Source organism: Tenrec ecaudatus, chromosome 16 (assembly GCF_050624435.1).
Source record: "Tenrec ecaudatus isolate mTenEca1 chromosome 16, mTenEca1.hap1, whole genome shotgun sequence".
In the NCBI taxonomy this organism is placed as follows: domain Eukaryota; kingdom Metazoa; phylum Chordata; class Mammalia; order Afrosoricida; family Tenrecidae; genus Tenrec; species Tenrec ecaudatus.
In genome coordinates this window covers 85,195,306-85,212,740 of record NC_134545.1, presented here as the reverse complement: position 1 = coordinate 85,212,740, position 17,435 = coordinate 85,195,306, and the positions used below count along the sequence as shown (strand labels likewise).

The 17,435-nt window shown below is 47.9% G+C and overlaps 1 protein-coding gene and 1 non-coding gene across 2 annotated transcripts; both read right to left on the bottom strand.

The window, feature by feature from the left end:
- Positions 1–487: 487 nt before the first annotated feature.
- On the bottom strand, positions 488–11,587 carry HIF1AN (hypoxia inducible factor 1 subunit alpha inhibitor). Its single transcript, XM_075534967.1, has 8 exons — positions 11,387–11,587; positions 10,858–11,108; positions 7,039–7,187; positions 4,562–4,707; positions 3,661–3,767; positions 3,203–3,266; positions 2,912–3,022; positions 488–2,149 (listed from the first exon to the last, which is right to left on the bottom strand). Exons 1-8 carry the CDS (start codon positions 11,561–11,563, stop codon positions 2,105–2,107), a joined length of 1,050 nt encoding a protein of 349 aa, XP_075391082.1. The 5' UTR covers positions 11,564–11,587; the 3' UTR covers positions 488–2,104.
- LOC142430027 (small nucleolar RNA SNORA73 family) lies at positions 7,431–7,629 on the bottom strand. The gene has a single exon (XR_012780517.1). It is a non-coding gene; the product is annotated as a small nucleolar RNA SNORA73 family (small nucleolar RNA).
- Positions 11,588–17,435: the final 5,848 nt, after the last annotated feature.

The window sequence follows — 17,435 nt, the reverse complement described above, 5'->3', positions numbered from 1 at the left end:
GCAGTAGAACCTAGAGGATTTTTCGGAAAGGAAGGAGCCGCGTCTGTAGTCAGCCAGTACTACATGGCTATGTATCACCTGGCCACCGAGCTCCCTTCTTCGTCTGGAAGATGAGGCCAGTTACCTTTCAGAGGGCACGGAACCAAGAGCAAAGGACCAGGCGGGTGGGTACCAGGGATCTCATCAAGGGAGAGCTTCTTGGATACCATCGTCCCAGGGACAGGACCAGCCCTCTGGATTCCCAGTGAACTCCCTTCTCTCCTTGGGGGGCAACCCGCTTCAGTCAGGTCTGTGTCAGCCCAGTGGCTCCTCACCCACCTCCCAAAGTCCAAGCCAGGAATGCAGCAGGCCTGCCTGCAGAGGAGGAGTGACATCTCCGACCTTTCGGAGTGTGATCCTGAGCACGCTGATCCGCCTTGGCCTGGCGTTGCTGCACGCCTCCTTCCCCAGAGTTGGAGGCGGGAGGGAGAGCACCGCAGGCACGTGGTACAGCATTGGCTATATTTGAAAGAACTCCACTTGAAAAGGTACCGTGCCTGCACACCCACACGATCGGAAAACCCCAGGAGGTACTAAAAAAGCCATGAACACCCATCTCCCTAAACACACACACACACACACACGCACACACACCCTCGTGCTCTCTCTGCAAATGCACTGTGCACACACCCTCCACGTCCATCAGTGCACTGTAAACTGAGCTTTGGGCTAAGAGCCACAGCTCAGACACTGGAAGTAAACCTTTGGCAAGAAAAACAAAACAAAACACCAGAGACTTTCGACTCCTCTTTCGTCGCAGTTAGAAGGGGGTTGGAGACGAGATTGGAGGTGAGGTGACACAGGCCGACACACTCACCCGGGGTCGACTCTTGACGCCCAGGTCAGGAGCATGGCTCTTCGCGTTGTGCAGTGCCAGCTGTGAGCTGCAGTCCTGAGGGGTTCCCGTGAGGAGCTCTGAACGGCACGGGAAATCCTCCTCCCTCCTCTGCTCCCTCGGGTGTTTTTGGGCCACTGGGCCTGGCAGAGGCGCTGGCTTTATGAGGCAAGGCTTCACTTTTGGCCTTTCCTTGAGGTGGATGAATGGCGAGCTAGCTGCCTAAGTTTGACCCATTTCACCTACTCGGGCAGGAAGCTCAGCAGGAGTTGAGGATGTGGCCTGGGCAGGGAGGGCCAGAGGGCCTGGAGGTGCTGGCCAGTCGGCCTCAGGCAGGTTGTAGAGAGACCTGACTAATTATGGCTGTAATCTGAGTTTACAAGGTTTAGGCAAGGTCAGGCTGAACTTGCCTGGGACTCCCACTGCGCTGTCCCATTGGACATGGGCAAGCAGTGGAGAACCCTGCTCAGATGAAGACACTGGCCAATGTGGACACACACGCACAAACACACACTTGCACCCTGAGAAGCCACCAGCAGGAGAACTTCCTTGGTGCCCAGCACAGGGAGCAAGAGCTGGTACAAAATGAGAGACGCATACTGCCTACAACTTGGAACATATGAAACTCCTGGTTCTTATGTCACAAGGCTCCTTTCCTTGTGCGGCCTGGGCTCAAAGGTTTAAACTGGACCCTCTCGCAGAATGACTACCGGGCTCTTCAAGGCCAGTCTCCTCCGCTAAAGTCGCAGTCATTACTCAGGCCAGCCGGCAGAGGTCAGAGTCAGCAGACGGACCTAACAGTCAGGACAGTCCCGGCCCTGCAGCTCAGGGGCAGCGGGAGGCCCAAGAAGCATCTCCTTTTAGGCTGAGGCACTGAGGCTGCAAGGAACGCACACACACGCACACACACACATGCTCCGAGGTTGACAGACTGACACACACAGACATGACAACAACCAGACGTTGGGACTCCACATACTAAGTGCAGGACTTTAGGGGGGCAGAGAGGAAAGTACTGGGGCACAAGAGGCAAGGGCAGGAAGTCCCTCCAAATGGAAGTGGAGTGCCAACCTTCCTGCCTGGCCCCAAACACCTGCCTCCAGGGCCATGGCAAGAGTCCAGTCTGTAAGTGCAGCGTGCATTCCTAGCGCTTGAAGCGCCCGTCCTCGTCAAGGCGGCGCAGCAGACAGGGCAGCGGTCACCTGCAGGAGGCCGGGAAGCCCTGGCAGGCTAGTTGTACCGGCCCTTGATCATTGTGTTCAACAAGGGCCCCACCTGTGAAGAGACATGAGGAGCCCGTCAGAACTGCCTGCCTCTGGCCCTCCCGGAGTGGACATTCCACTGACACACCCTCTAAGCAATGCTTCCTGGAGGTCAGCCCAGTACTAGGGGCCACGACCCAATCTCAGGGGTCCACCTTGAACTGCCGTGCCTCTCACAACCCCTGGTGTCTGTAGGCAGCACCAAACTGACCACCAGGCCAAAGGGGTAATCCCGAACAGCCAAAGTGCGTGTCCACATGCTTTTATGGGCCTTTTTCAATGTCAAATGCCTCTGTATCATCTCAAAGGGCCACCTGCGATTAGGGCTGGTGCCATCTCCAAACTCCAAAGGTCGCCCAGATGCTGTAGCCACCCACAGGAAGCAGGCTCAGTATTCCAGAGACAAACTGGCCCCCTCTATCCCATGGGCCACTGGAGCACCTGTGTGGGAAGGTGGTCTCGACGGTTACCTAGAGCTGCCTTGGCACAGCTGGGAGAGCGCGAGAAGCTGCTTTGCTGCTCGCTTCCCATTCCAGAAGAATCCCCTCAGGGGTCCCCAGCTGGCAGACCAGCCCCTTGGGGAACATTACCACTAGCATGGAACAGATTTTAATTGATCCGCCAGTCAAGCCCTGCTCTCTCCAGCAAACACGGATTTTCTGAACGTACCCATAACCTCTATGCCGAGAGAGGACAGCAGACACTGAGACAGGAGCTACAGAGACTGCCACCCGACTCCCGACTTTGCACGGGCAATCCGGGGCCAGCTACATACCTCTTGTGGATTCCCCAGGGCTTCTCCGAGCATCTTCTCGATGTTTCTCATTATGGCCACTTTCTGATGAGCTTTGAGAGGATATTCAATTCTCTTAGGGGTGGGGGCTCCCTGCAAGGGAAGCAGCAGCTCAGGAAATGCCTTAGCAGCGGCCATCAGGATCGCCCTACTATTCCTAGCACCATCCTTCCTCCAAGGAACCCAATCACCCCCCCGTTCTCCATCTCCCCAAGACCTGGGAACCATCTCGGGGCTAGTCTATCTGCCCCCGCCCCCCAGCTCCATATTCACCTTGTACCAGAAGTTCACAGTGATGGTAATCCCACCATTTAGTAACGACTCTATGTGATGCCACCTGCAAGAGACCAACAGGTTCTGTTTGCCACAAATTCTTTCAGAGGGAGGAACAGAAAACGAGGTAGAGCCCAGCGATGAGTGACATGGACGACGCGGTCTCTACACTCAGCCTGCAGAGCACACGCTGGGGCTGGGGCTGGGGCTGGGGCTGGACCTGGGGCGTGTTGCCTTGCACCAAGGAGTCAGACTGCCTCTCCAGCCCCCAGCCTCGGGACCTCTGGACCTGCCACAGTGGCCATTTCCCCCACATTCAGCATGGTGACTCCAGGAGAGAGCAACCCTCCTGGAGACCACAGGGCCCATCCTGCTGCAGAGCGAGGGACCCAAGGGCAGCATTCCAAAGAAGAGGAAAGGATGCACCCACGAAGCCCCAGCCCTAGTCCCCTCCTCACCAGTACATTGGGATGTAAAGAACATCGCCAGGACCAACCACTGTTTCGTAGCCAACCACATTCTGGAAATTGGGGAACCTCTCATAATCGGGATTGTCAAAGTCCACCTGAGAGGTTTAAGGAAAAAAAATCAAAGTCAGTCTATTATCAAATCTTCTCTTGGTATTCAAGAGAGATGCCGCTAAACCAGTGGTTCTCAACCTTTGGGTCTCGACCCCTTTAGGGGTCGAACGATCCTTTCACAGGGGTCGCCTGATTCATAACAGCAGCAAAATTAGTCATGAAGTAGCAACAAAAATAATTTTATGGTTGGGGGATCACCACACGAGGAATTCTATTAAAGGGTTGTGGCATTTGGAAGGCTGAGAACCACTGCTCTAAACAAACAGATACCAAAGTCTTTAGAGTTTAAGTCCAGCTAAAGGCCTGTTACCTCCCCCGAATTCCCCTCTATGTATGATCTATCTTCTCTAGATCTTCTCTTTGGCTGGACACAAAAATAGACCACATCCTTCACCTAGATCCAGCAAATGCACTAAATGACATTTCTCAATTCTATGTGCCCTTCTTGAGCAGTCTGATCTATGAAGTTGCTAGCCAATCCAACAGAGTAGCGACAGTGTGCCCGTGGGCCAGCACCAACAACGGGGCCTTACAGCATTCACTCTACAGGGCTGATTATGCTTACAAACTGGGGGGGGGGCCACACACCTGGGCCTCAAATATGTGAGCTACACTATGAAACTGCCCTCTGCGTTTATCTGTAAGGCAAGATCTGCCTGTAATCTGACCCCAACATACCACCACAGACAAAGGGAAAGATGGAATTCCTCTGGGATCAAGGGCTGGCTGCACTTAACACTTTGGAGTTCTACACCCTCCTCAGACCACACATGCTCACCTGGCTCTGTCTGTCACACGGGTGATGGACGGGGTATGGGTAGAGGCACTCAAACTGGTCCGGCGGGAATAAGATGCATCGCTTGTAGCCTTTGATCTGAGCAAAGAAGTTCTGTTGCTCATCATAGTGAGCAGGTGTCACATTTCCTGCAGGAGGAAAGACAGGTTCTCATCCAGAGCAGGGGCTCTATGGGGCATCAGAAGGCCCAGCCCTCTTTAGAAGAGCAAGCTGCCCGCCCAGCTAAGAGGTCTAGCCAACATTTCAGGCAGAACCAGAGTAACTGCAATGATAACTTTAAGCAAATTCAGTGTTCTACTTTCAGTGGGTAATAAGTCGAGCAACCACTACACTGGTCAGTGTACTTCTCTCACCGGAGAGAACTAGCTCATAAAAATGGCACATGTCAGCCTGGTAAAGGGACATGCTGAGTGCACTTATACTCCTTATTGACCAGAAACTAGGGAAGTTAACAATGCATCGATGGGGTGAACCAGTTATTTGAAGTTGTATGAATACGAACTTGTGTTAGGTCATCCTTCCAGAGCTCAAAGATTCTCAACTTTTGCTCCGATTGCAACACACCAAAGCAGCGAGACACTCGACTAACACTGGGGCAGCTGAGTCTCATGGGGAGAACCATAATCACCATCCTGAAGCGAGCACTGGGCAATTTGGTGAAAGGACAAGGTATCCGCCTTTAATTCATTCTGCCCTAGTTTATGTGTGTCACCTGCTCCTTCATGGCTAGGGCGACATCAATTGCTTACCCTGTGCACAACCCTTCTGAGTTGAGAACGCACACCTCTCCCTATAGGGGATGGGGTTCAGAAAACATCTCCAGCTTGGCGTGGGCATGCCATGACAGCAGCTTGAGAGAACACAAAGAGTATGGGGAACCCGCCAAGGGTAGCTGCTCTCATTTCTACCTGATGGGTCTGCTATTTTGCACATACCATAGGAAAAGATGGAATGAAGTAAACCAGAACTGAGTCCAGAGGGATGAAGCAAGAACTGGTTACAAGGTAAAAGAATTTAACAGGGAAAAAAAGGAAAGAATTGGTTACAAAGTGGCAATTAAGTGGCAATTAAAAAGTTGTATTAATACAAGGCAAAGGGACTAGTCTGAACTGAGAGCAGTCAAAGGGGGAAAAGAGCCCAGTGGAGAATGACAATAAAGAATTACTCGGTATTCATGAAGGAGGGCGGGCGGGGGAAGAAATGGGGAGCTGATAATCAGGGGCTCAAGTGGGAAGAGACTACTTTGAAAATGATGATGGCGGCCTATGTGCAAATGTGCTCGACACACTGGAGGAATGTATGGATTGTGGTAAGAGAAGAGCCCCCAATAAAAGTATTCAAAAAAAAAGAATTACCCTGTAGTTGATCTGCTACCTTATTCAACCCAGTTTTCTGACCATTTACCTACTAAGTACCTACTACCCCCAGGCATTGAGTTAATGCCCGAAGTAAAAATAGATAAGACTGAGAGAGGGCCCTTGCTCCCGAGTAGCTGACTGGGAGTTTACAGTCTCTCCGTAGATTCAGAAGAATAAAACAAAGCATTAGCTACCTCACTTTCCTTGTATGCATAAGAGCCTTGGGATGCAACAACACAGGTGGCCCGCTCTCGAGGAGAGGAGGGAGGGACTAGGAGGCTGGCAGATGGGGTGGAAGGGACTGATCACGGCCTGCCGACTTGTAAAGGAGCCCCGTCAGTGCACTCTGGGCAAGCACCCCAAGGCTGGTGAGCCTGATGTCCCAGGTGCTCTCTGAGGGCTGTGAAGACGCCAAGCCCTGGGAATCCTATTTAACTCGGCCACTATGAGTCGGAACTGACTCGACAGCAGTAGGTGTTAGTGGGCTCGTGTATCACTTCTGAATTTTCAACCCCATGAATGCATCATCTATTCAAAAGATAACGCTAAAATTGATCGAGGGGGTGGGGTGCATTTCCTGTTTCAAGAGGACAAAATTCTTCTGAATATATGCAGATCCAAGGGACCTCAGAACTATTTCAGAGGTCCTTATGCTTGGCTGTTCGTCGTCACGGTGGAGTCAACTGTGACTCAGAGCAACCCCAGAGACAGGGCAGAACTGGCCCTGTGGGTTTCCCGGGCTGTAACTCTTTATGGGAGTAGGAAACCTCATCTTTCTCCTGCTAAGCAGCTGGGGGCCCTTAGTATCTGAAGGCATTCTCACGCAGCATTTAAAGGAGAGAAAAGGAAACTCTTTTTTTGGGGGGAACGAACTCTTAAGATTGAGTACATGACACCACCTTTAAGACTTGACACACAATTGCATTTTATCTTTAGTGACTCTTTAGGATCAGACATTACCATGTTCCTTTTACAGATGAAAAGAGCCGAGACTTAAGGAAATCAGGAGATGTGTCCAAAGTCGTGGGGCTAACAGTGCTGAAGACAGTTCTCAAAGCAGCTTGGTGTGGCTTAAAGCCACACTGCTCTGAGACTGCTTACCTTCCATGCCGATGAGTAGCAGGTTGGAGGTCAGCTGACCCCAGCCACGCTTTCCCTGCTGCTTATTAATCCAGTTCCAGTTAAAACCCAAGAAGTCCATGACAATCTTCCTGCCCACAGTGTCGTTCAGTGTTTGCTGCAGATACAACCTACGTCCCCGAGAAGAACAGCCCGTTAGTGCATGCACACACAGCCTCCCTCCACTGGAAAGTCAACCCAGATCCAGATCCACGCCGCCGCCACCCCAGCCAACGCAGACGCTCAGACAGTAACTCCCATCTTGCTTTCAACACCAAACCTTTTCACTGGTTTATTTTCCTGCAAAAATCCTGCAAGTGGAAAACAAGTCTAACTTATAAACCAGAACGTAGACTCAGGTGGGGTGTATTAGAGGCTGTTTCCTGCGTGATGTGTCTCCTCAGTCACTGTCCCCAGGACTCTGAGAAACTGCAGGAATATGCAGGCCGACTCAAGGCCCAGCTTGATCTCCAGCATTGTGGAAAGGGATTGCACATCAATGGGACGGAGCCCTGTGCTCCCTTATGCCGCCTGGACAGAGCCTGGAGTGACCTCCAGGAGTTCCCACGTCAGGGAGTTTTTGGACTTTAAAGCAGTGATCCTTAACCTTTCCTAGGTCATAGCCTAAACCCTTGAAGACTCCTCAGCCAGCTTCCCCCCCAAATATACATACACATACAACTTTTCACACAATTTTCTAGACTCCTGGAAGCCTAGCTGCAGACCTTATTATGACAAATTGAGCTTGTCCTCATGCCTCTCCAGACCGGAGATGACTAGCTCCTTTTCATCTTTGATGGCCACGTGGGAGACTGTATGGTCACTCCCCAAGAACAAGGTCCCTCCCAGGGCGAGAATCATTCTTCTGCAACCCCTTGAAGTCAGGCTTGCTCTTTTAATCTTCTCTGGCCACTGCAACAGCCACGGAAGTGACTGGTGCTGCTCCCCAATTCTAACCTTTATGCACCAGGAGACACAACCACCACAGCGAGGTGTTGGCTGGGGCAATGCTGGAGTGAAAATAATGAGCCCTCAGGAGCTCTGTGATGAACATGCCAAAGGAGGAAAAATAAAGCTTGTTGGTTTAAGCCACTGCGCCTACACTGCACACAAAGCCTACACTATCTTTCAGCCACCAATCTTTTTGATTTTTTTTTAAACTGTGTCTGTAGCAGTATTTGCCTCTGCTGCCTTCAACTCTTGCAAGCTTCCCAATGTCTTCCCCTCCCTTCATCTTTTTTGGCCAACCTCCAATGAGCCACCAATCCGCAGAGCTAAGCGGAAATACACCAGAAGATACTTCAATGAGCTTTCCACAAGCCCAGGGTCCCTAACCTGCCGGAAAAAGGTCAGAGGTTACTTCGGGGACCTGGAACTCAGACCCAGTTGGCCAAACAAGAGATATTATTAACCAAATGACAAGCATGAAGAATACAGAAGACAGTGACTCTGTTCTGGACCTGAGAATGTTCTTCCAAAAGGCTCAAGGGATCACACTGCCTAGGTCCTCGGTGTTTACGGTGCATTAGAAACCTTGAGAAGAATGCATACACCTTCAAGGCTCAAATGAAACCCCTGAATCCTCTTGTATGCAATGTGAACACACACACACACACACACTTTTACACACACACAAATTTTTTCCCTCAGAAATTTTGCAACCTGGGAGGAGTGAGTGCCCTAAATAGGAATCTAAACAACCTGGCTACATCTAAACAGTCAGTGTTCAAAATAATTCAAAGAGGATCCTACTCTATTTGACCCCAGAATCCCAGCATCCCGCACAATTATACAATAGATTGTCTGGTGTTAAGGCCAACTGGTAGGACAAACTCACACATTGCAAAGTTGTCCTTGCAATTCTCTTAAATCACCTATGCTAGGACTGCCCTGGGTTGAAATCGACTCAATGGTCATGAGTTTAGTTTGGGTTACAGGTACTCATTGGGCACTCATAGCATACATGTAACAAGGCAGAAGCACTCCATACACTTAAATTGCAGTGCTGGTAAAGAATATGGAACATACCCTGGACTCCCCCAAGAGCAAACAAATCAGACTGACAAAACATAAAACCCGAGAGCTTAAAAGAAAGGGTGACAAAACTTTGTCTTGGTTGCTCTGGACACACCATCAGAAAGGATCAGTCCCCAGGGCAAGGGCATCCCGTTTGCAGAGTCAGGGAAAATGAGGGAAAGGCTCAACAGGATGGGTTGATACAAGAGCTAACAACGGACTCAAACACATCAAAGATCATGCAGCTGGTGTTGGAGTGGGCAACAGTTCATTGTGTCATAAAGGGGACTGCCACGCCTCAGAGCCCATCCAAGAGCAAGTAGCAGTGATGGGGGCAAGACACTTAAAAACAACCAAAGAATCAGAAGATTCATGTCTTATTTTGCACTCCACTCATTCCAGGGCACATGCTGATTCAGTGGGATCACCTACTCCATCGGCATCATTTATAGCAAGTTCTCTCTCAACACGCTCTCGTGCTGTGTGTGTGTGTGTGTGTGTGTGGTTAAGTTTGAGGTAATTAGTGCATGAGATGACTAAATTAACCAATTTTTAGGACTGACCTTGGAAATTCTTCTGGTCAAAGTGCCCTTTAAAGAAGAAAAAGTTATTTCAGATCCATTCAATTAGCCACACATTGCTGGTAGAGAGGCAAGTTGAATTCCTTCTTGAGGCAGGAGATTAGGCAGAAGCCTTGGGTGAGGCACCAAATGTGTGGCCACTCACCATTTGTAAAGCTTCTCAGGGAAGGCAGTTCCCCCGAGGAAGGGATACTGTCTCATGCCTACAAAAGAGGCCTGTGCACAAGTCAGGATAAGAGCCAGAGAGAGAATCACTCTTGCAGAAGTGTGTGTCTGTGTGTACTACCACTGGCACAATCTGGAATGCGGATAATGCGCTGCCACTCCCAAACTAATCTGATCTCCCCTAGAGGGAAGATGCTGAGGGCCTTCCCCCCAGGATCACAACAACATTTACTGCAGCCAGCCTACTATTTTAGAGCAAAGGTGGTAAACAGGCAATCTCAGGGATAAATCTAATCCAGGTTTTCCTTTGGCCCCCGGGCACCATTTTCAAAATATTTTATTAGTTACCCAAACTTAAAAATCAGGTTCTCAATAAAAATCCTGGTTGCTGGCTTCCCTTCAACGCTAAATGAAATAATGGCTTCTCCCTTGGGGCAGGGCATAACCCTTCAGCACCAGCTTCATTCCCACCTGGTCATCTTCATTCGTTTGGTTCAGTCATTACCTGATTCATTAACTATAAGTCTCAGTCACTGAGTGAGTGAGTGAGTGAGTGAGTGAGTTTGTGTGTGTGTGGTGGGGAGGGAAGGGGAGGGGGGTTGAAGACAAAGAACTACAGAAACAAAGTTCAAGTGTAATCCTTCCCTCCTCTATGGCTAAAGTCTAAGCTGTAAGCCCAAGAACCCATTCACAACGCAATCCCCTCATGGGTTGAAAGAGCAAACCACTCATTCAGAAGGAAGGGATCCTGAGATGCCGATGCCAATCTCTACTTCCCCAACTCCACCAGACCTTCAGACAGAACCAAAAACACAAATTCACAGCCATGCAGTCCATTCAGACTCATAGGGTGCTGACAGGGCAGGACAGAACTGCCCCGCAACTCTATTCAGAAGTAGAAAGCCTTGTCTTTCTCCAACAGAAGGCCTGGTGGTTTTTAACGGTGGACCTTGTGGTGGCAACCCACGGGGGAGCCGCTAGGGCACCGGGGGCCCTCCGCCAAGTCGGGGAAAGGAAAAACTAAGATCTGAGAACTCACCGCTCTTCTCCTCCTCGTTGCTGTACATCCTGCAGCTTGTCAATAAACTCATGAAACTTCATTTCCTCCCTGTTAGACCTCGGCTTAAAGTTCTGGAAGTTGGTCATTTTCTTCTCATCATAGTACAAGAACTTGTGGGTACTGGCACTGTACACAGAGAAGTCCCCATTGCCAATATTCTCTTGCAGGTATTCAAGGTCCCATTTCAGGGCCGGATGCACAAGATTAGTGTCGGTCAGTACCACGGGCTCCTAAGTGAGGCCACCAAGTGAAAACAAAACAGAAGAGCGACCAAAACCAAATGAAGTCACCCCCAAGGCGCGGGCCAGTCCTTATCCCAGAACCCAACTACTTCCCAACCACAGCGTCCTTTCCGCGGAGCACGAACCCCTCAAACTGACTTCGCTTCCTTCTCCCTCTACCCTTAAAGCAGAACCTCCCGGTCCTTTACCTCCTCTTTCAGCTTTCGCCTCCCACCTCTCCTCCCACCCGGGACCCCCTTGGCCTCTGGACGCGGCCCCGCCCCCACCTCATTCTCAATCAGCTCCTCGGCCCGAGGGTCGCTCTGACTCAGCCGCGGGATGGGCCGGGTTGGAAAGCTGTAACTGCGCAGTTGGGACTCATCCCAGGCGGAGTTGGGGGCTTCAGCCTCTTCCCGGGGCCCTCCCGAGCCCGAGGAGGGAGCCCCCGCCGGAGTCGCCGCCATCTCCGCCGCTACGGCCGGCCCCACCGGAAGCGGAAGCACCGCCTATTCCGGATAGAGCCACAACGGAAACCATAGAGATAGACTGTGCAAGACAATCACCCAGCGCCTCTTAGGATGCAGGGCTGAGACTTAGGGCAGCGCCATCTAGTGGTGACGTACAGCTCTGCACCTGAATTAGTGGCCGACCACCGTAGCTGTCCATCCTCCCACCTTGTCCATCTCCGTCTTAGTTATCAAAGGCCCTGGCATCTACCGAGACGGTTTACTTAGATCTTTTGGATGGCTGTAGGTGGCGGGATTCTATGAAATGTGTTTCAAAATTCGCATCCTGTGATGTACGCCTGTCCAGCGTAATTCCCTCTCCTTGAATAAAAACTGGGCTAATGAATATGATGGGATAACAGTCCTGTGATCAGGGTACGTTATATGGCAAATATGTGACTAAGATTCCTAATCTTTGTAAGTAACCCTCAATCTTTGAGTTCAAGTTGAAGCTGAAGAAAACTAAAACAAGTCCACAAGAACCAAAATACAACCTTGGGTCTACCCCACCTGAATTTCAAAAACAACTCAAGAATAAATTTGATACATTGAACACTGATGACAGAAGACTTCATGAGCTGTGGATGACACCAGAAACATCCTGCATGAAAAAATCAAAAGGTCGTTAGAAAAGAAACAGTAAAGAAGCACACCAGCCCGTGTGATCATGAGGTGTCAATGGGATCAGGTATCAGGCTTCAAAGACCCAGAACAAAAAATCATATCATTGTGAATAAAGGGGAGTAATAGAGTGGAGACCGGCCAAAGCCCATCTGTAGGCAACTGGAAATCCCCTTACAGGCAGGTTACTAGCAGGAGATGCGCCAGTCAGCAGCATAGCATCGATGAAACATACAACTTTCCTCTAGTTCATTAATGCTTCCTCTCCCCGTCTCCCCACTGTCATGACCCCAATTCTACCTTACAAATTAGGCAAGACCAGAGCATGTGCACAGGTACAGACAAGAGCTGGAAACACAGGGAATCCAAGACAGATAAACCCCTCAGGACCAATAATGAGAGTAGTGACACCAGGAGGGGTAAGGGAAGGTGGGGGGAGAAAAGGGGAACTGATCAAAATGATCGACATACAACCTGCTCCCAGGGGACAGACAACAGAAAAGTGGGTGAAGGGAGACGGTAGTGGGTGAAGGGAGATGGTAGTGGGTGAAGGGAGAAGGTAGTATCAAAGATTCATGAGGGAGGGAAGGGGGAGGGGAAAATGAGCTGATATCAAGGGCTCAAGTAGAAAGAAAATGGTTTTTAAATGATTATGGCAGCATATGTACAAATGTGCTTGACATAATGGATGGATGGGTGGCTTGTGATGAGAGCTGCAAGAAACTCCAATAAAATTATTAAATAAAAAGAAAGGAAATACCAAAATGGATGTCAGAAGCGACTCCGAAACTTGCTCTTTATCACAAAGTAGCCACGGCAAATTGAAGGAATGACGAAGTCAAAGTATTGAACAGATGATTTCAAAGGGCAGCTTAAAAAGACAAAGTTTATAATGAAATGTACAAAGATCTAGAGTTAGAAAACCAAAAAGGAAGAACATAGCGTAGCTTAAGCTGAAGGAGCTAACGAGCCTTGAGCTGCATAGTTGAACGAGTATATGGTCAGCATGTTGCATGATGTAGGGATAACTTTTTAAAGATGGAATAAATGGCGCACTGAAGCACGGAACCGAAAAAGAACGCGTCAACATCCGCCCATTTCAAGAGGTAGCATGTGACCAGGAACTAATGGCACTGAATGACGACGTCCAGGCTGCACTGAAGACATTAGCCAAAAACAGAGCTCCAGGAATTGATGGAATACCACTTGAAATATTTCAACACGATGATGAAGTACTTGTCTATGCCAAGAAATGTGGAAGACGGCTAAGGGGCCAATTGACTGGAAGAGATCCTTATCTGAACACATTCCAAAGAAAGGTGAACCAACCGAATACACAAATTACAGAACAATATCACTGTTCTCACTTGCAAGTAAAATTGTGCTATCGATCATGCAACAATGGTTGTAGTACAGTGGCAGGGAGCTACCCCAAATTCAGGCCAGATTCTGAAGAGGACTCGGAACAAAGAATATCATTGTTGACATCAGGTGGGTCTTTAATGAAAGCAGAGAACATCAGAAAGATGTTTGTGTTTTATTGACTATGCCAAGACATTCAACTGTGTGTTTAACAAACTATGGATAACCTTGAAATGAATGGGAATTCCAGAACTTCATTGTGTTCCCGAGGAACTTGTACACAGATCAAGAGGAAGTTGTACGAACAGAACAAGGGAATACAACATGGTTGAAAATCAGGAAAAGTGTGTGACAGGGTTAATCCTCTCACCATACTTACTCAATCTGTATGCTAAACAAATAATCAGAAAAACAACACAGCAAATAATCATATAAGTTGTATTGTATGAAGAAGAATGTGGCATCAGGATTATAGGGAAGGCGTATTAAGACAATGAAATGTGCAGATAACACAACCTTGCTTGCTAAAAGTGAGGAAGACTTGAAGCACTTGCTGATGAAGATCAGATTGAAGCCTTTAGTATACATCACCATCAATGTACAGAACACCTGAATCCTCGCAACTGGACCAATAGGTATGACCATGATAAACAGAGAAAAGATTGAAGTTGTCAAGGATTTCATCTTGCTTGGATACACAATGAAGGCTCACGGAAGCAGCAGTTAAGAGATCAAAGGATGCAGTGCATTGGGTAAATCTGCTGCACCAGACCCCTTCAAAGTGATGAAAAGCAAGGATGCTACTTTGAGCACTAAGGTGTACCTGATCCAAGCTATGGTGTTTTCTTCTTCTTCTTTTTTCAACAGCTTTATTGGCATATAATTCACATGCCATACAACAGTTCAATCACATCCCAAGCCATGGTATTTTCAATCACCTCACATGTATGTGAAAGTTGGCGATTGAATAAGGAAGACTGAAAAAGAATTGATACATTTGAATTACGGTGCTGGCAAAGAACATTGAAAGTACCTTGGACTGCCAAGAGAATAAACAAATCTGTCTTGGGAGAAGTACAGCCAAAATTTTCCTTAGAGGGAAGGATGGTGAGACTTTGTCTCATGTTCTTTGGACATATGAAGAAAGACCAGGTCCTGAAAAAGGACAACATGCTTGGTAAAGTAGAAGGACAGTGAAAAAGAGGAAGGCCCTGTGTTAGTCTGGGTGGACCAGAGAAACAAATCCATAGTCATGCTCATATGTCAAGAGCTTTAAATACAAGAGCAGCTGACCATTGAGAAACATCCCAGCCCAGTCCAGATCAAGTTCACAACCATGATATTATCCCATATGTCCAATACCAATCTACAAAGCTCTCTTCAGACTCAAGAAACACCTGCAATGATGCTGAATGCAAGAAGATCACAGGCCAGTGGGTGTAAACTCTTGTGGATCCAGTGGTAGTAAAAGTACCTCAGCTCCATCAGGGGTCTCCACATGGCTCCTCCAGTTCCCAGGGCATGGGGTCTATCAGTGCCATGTGTCTTGTCAGTAGAGTGTCTCTCAGGGAGTGAGCAAAGAGAGAGAGTGCTTCCGGCCTCCAGAAAGGAAATACAGGAGTTTCCAGAATCCTCAGGGGAAGGTCATGCCCACAGAGGCCTCATTGGCTATGACCTGATTGACAGACTAGAGTCCACCCCTTCACTCTTAATCCTCACAAGTCCCAAGTTGACATCAGATGATGGAACTACCACAACCCTCAATAACATAGATTCACACAGTGGCTGCAACAACGGGCTCAAACACAAGAACAATTGTGAGGATGACACAGGACTGGGGGTGCTTTGTTTTGTTGTACATTGGGTTGGTCACTATTAGTCGGAACTGACATGATGGGACCTAACAACAACAGTCTTTGAGTTAATCAAATAGATGACTTTAAAATATCTAGGAAACATGATGAATGGATGGGCCTGACTTAATCATTTGATTAGGGTCTAATCAAATCAGGGTTTAGAGGTCAGAGACAGAAGCCAGAGACATTTGAAGATACAATAGAAGTTATAGTACTGAAGCAAACTGCCAAGTGGTTAAATAAAAAAAAAAGAGTGTGCCCCAGAAACTGAAAAGGCCACAGCAAAGAAGCAGGACTTCAGTTCTATAATCCAAAGAAATGGAATCCAACCAACTGAGCTTGTAAAAAGACAGTCTCAGATGAAATTTGATTTTTCCCCCTAGTACCAGCCCAGCCCCCATTTCATTGTCTGTTGCAAAACCCCTCCATGTCTTTTAAAGACCCTTCTCAGAAGAGACCCTACCACTTTTAAGACCCTTCTTCGCCAAAGAGACCCTCCTGCTTTGCTTCCCAAGACGCTTCGGCTGCTAGCTAACAAATTGATTTTAACATGGTAAGACCCTGAGCAGAGGACTAACTAGCCTATGCCTAGACTCGTCCATGGAAAGTGTGAAATGATAAAGAATTGGTGTTGTTTTAGGCTGGTAAATGTGTGATAATGTGTGTAATAAAAGAAAATTAATACATTGGTGTATTTGTAAGTAGCCATGCCCAGTCAAGCTGACAACAAGCTTATCTCTGGAGGAAGTTAGGGCTAGAAGTGGCAATCCAGACTTTGTCTTCTTTGAAACTAGTGACTTTTACAATAAGATATTAATATCCTTGGGGGATGGGCACCAGGAAAGTGGGTGAAGGGAGACGCCGGGCAGTGTAAGATAAGATGAAATACTAATTTATAAATTATTAAGGGTTCATGAGTGAGGGGGAGCGGGGAGGGAGGGGAAGGGGAAAAAAGGAAAATGAGCTGATTCCAGGAACCCAAGCAGAAGGTCAATGAATGTATAAGTGTGCTTTACACGATTGATGTATGTATGGATTGTGATAAGAGTTGTATGAGCTCCATTAAAATGATTTAAATAAAAAATATATTAATATCTTATTGTACTTTAGTAATTAACAATACACCAAAAACAGTTCAAATGACTAAAACCAGGAGTGAGAGAAGTCTTACAAAAGGTTCTACTGACCTTACAAAAATAAAACTATAAAAAAATTTTTAAAATAGAACTGTACTGCCAGAATACGATCAACAATTGTATGCCCCCAAATTAGACAACCCAGATAAACAAATTCCTAAATAGGCCCAAAGACACTCCCACGACCGTATGGATTCGCTGATGAATTCTACCCACACTTAAAAAAGAATGAATATCAATCCTTCACAAATCCTTCCAAAAGGAAATCACATACCAATATCCCTTATGGAAGGAGCCCTGCCAAGGTAGTGAGTGGCACCTGGAGCTGCTAACTGCAAGGTCAGCAGTTTGAAACCAGCAGCTCCATGAGAAAAAGAGGCAGCTTTCTATTCCTGTACAGATTTACAATCTCGAAAGCCAGCAGGAGCAGTTCTAGTCTGTCCCATAGAGTCGCTGCGTACGATTTAACTTGGTGGCAGTGAGTTTTAGAGTTTGATCCCTTACGAAAGTCTTCGAGAAAATACTTAAAGGGGGGTTAGCTCTGATGGGCGTTGTCACCGGGGATAGCTGTGTTGGATTTTTGCTGTATGTTTTTCGGTATGTGAAACCTAGGATGGATGAACCTAGAGAGACAAGAAGCTGAATTTGGGTTCCTAGGGGGTACCGTGGGGGTGGGTGGGAGTAAAGGGGTGATGGTAACAAGATCAAGAAGAAAGAGAATGTTTTGAAGCTGTAGTAGCACTTGTATAATACTGCTTGATGTGATTGAACTATGGAATAATATCATATCTGAATTACCTTCCAATAAAAAGGTTTTTGGGGAAAAAGAAGAAGAAAATACTTAAACAGGACCCA

Bases quoted from the DNA above. Each gene is read 5' to 3' on its own strand.
- HIF1AN (XM_075534967.1), bottom strand. From the start codon at position 11,563: ATGGCGGCGACTCCGGCGGGGGCTCCCTCCTCGGGCTCGGGAGGGCCC. The intron at 3,267-3,660 runs GTGAGGAGGGGA...GGTCTCTTGCAG, and splicing joins CTTTACATCCCAATGTACTG to GTGGCATCACATAGAGTCGT. The intron at 2,150-2,911 runs GTATGTAGCTGG...GTCTCTTCACAG, and splicing joins CCCTGGGGAATCCACAAGAG to GTGGGGCCCTTGTTGAACAC.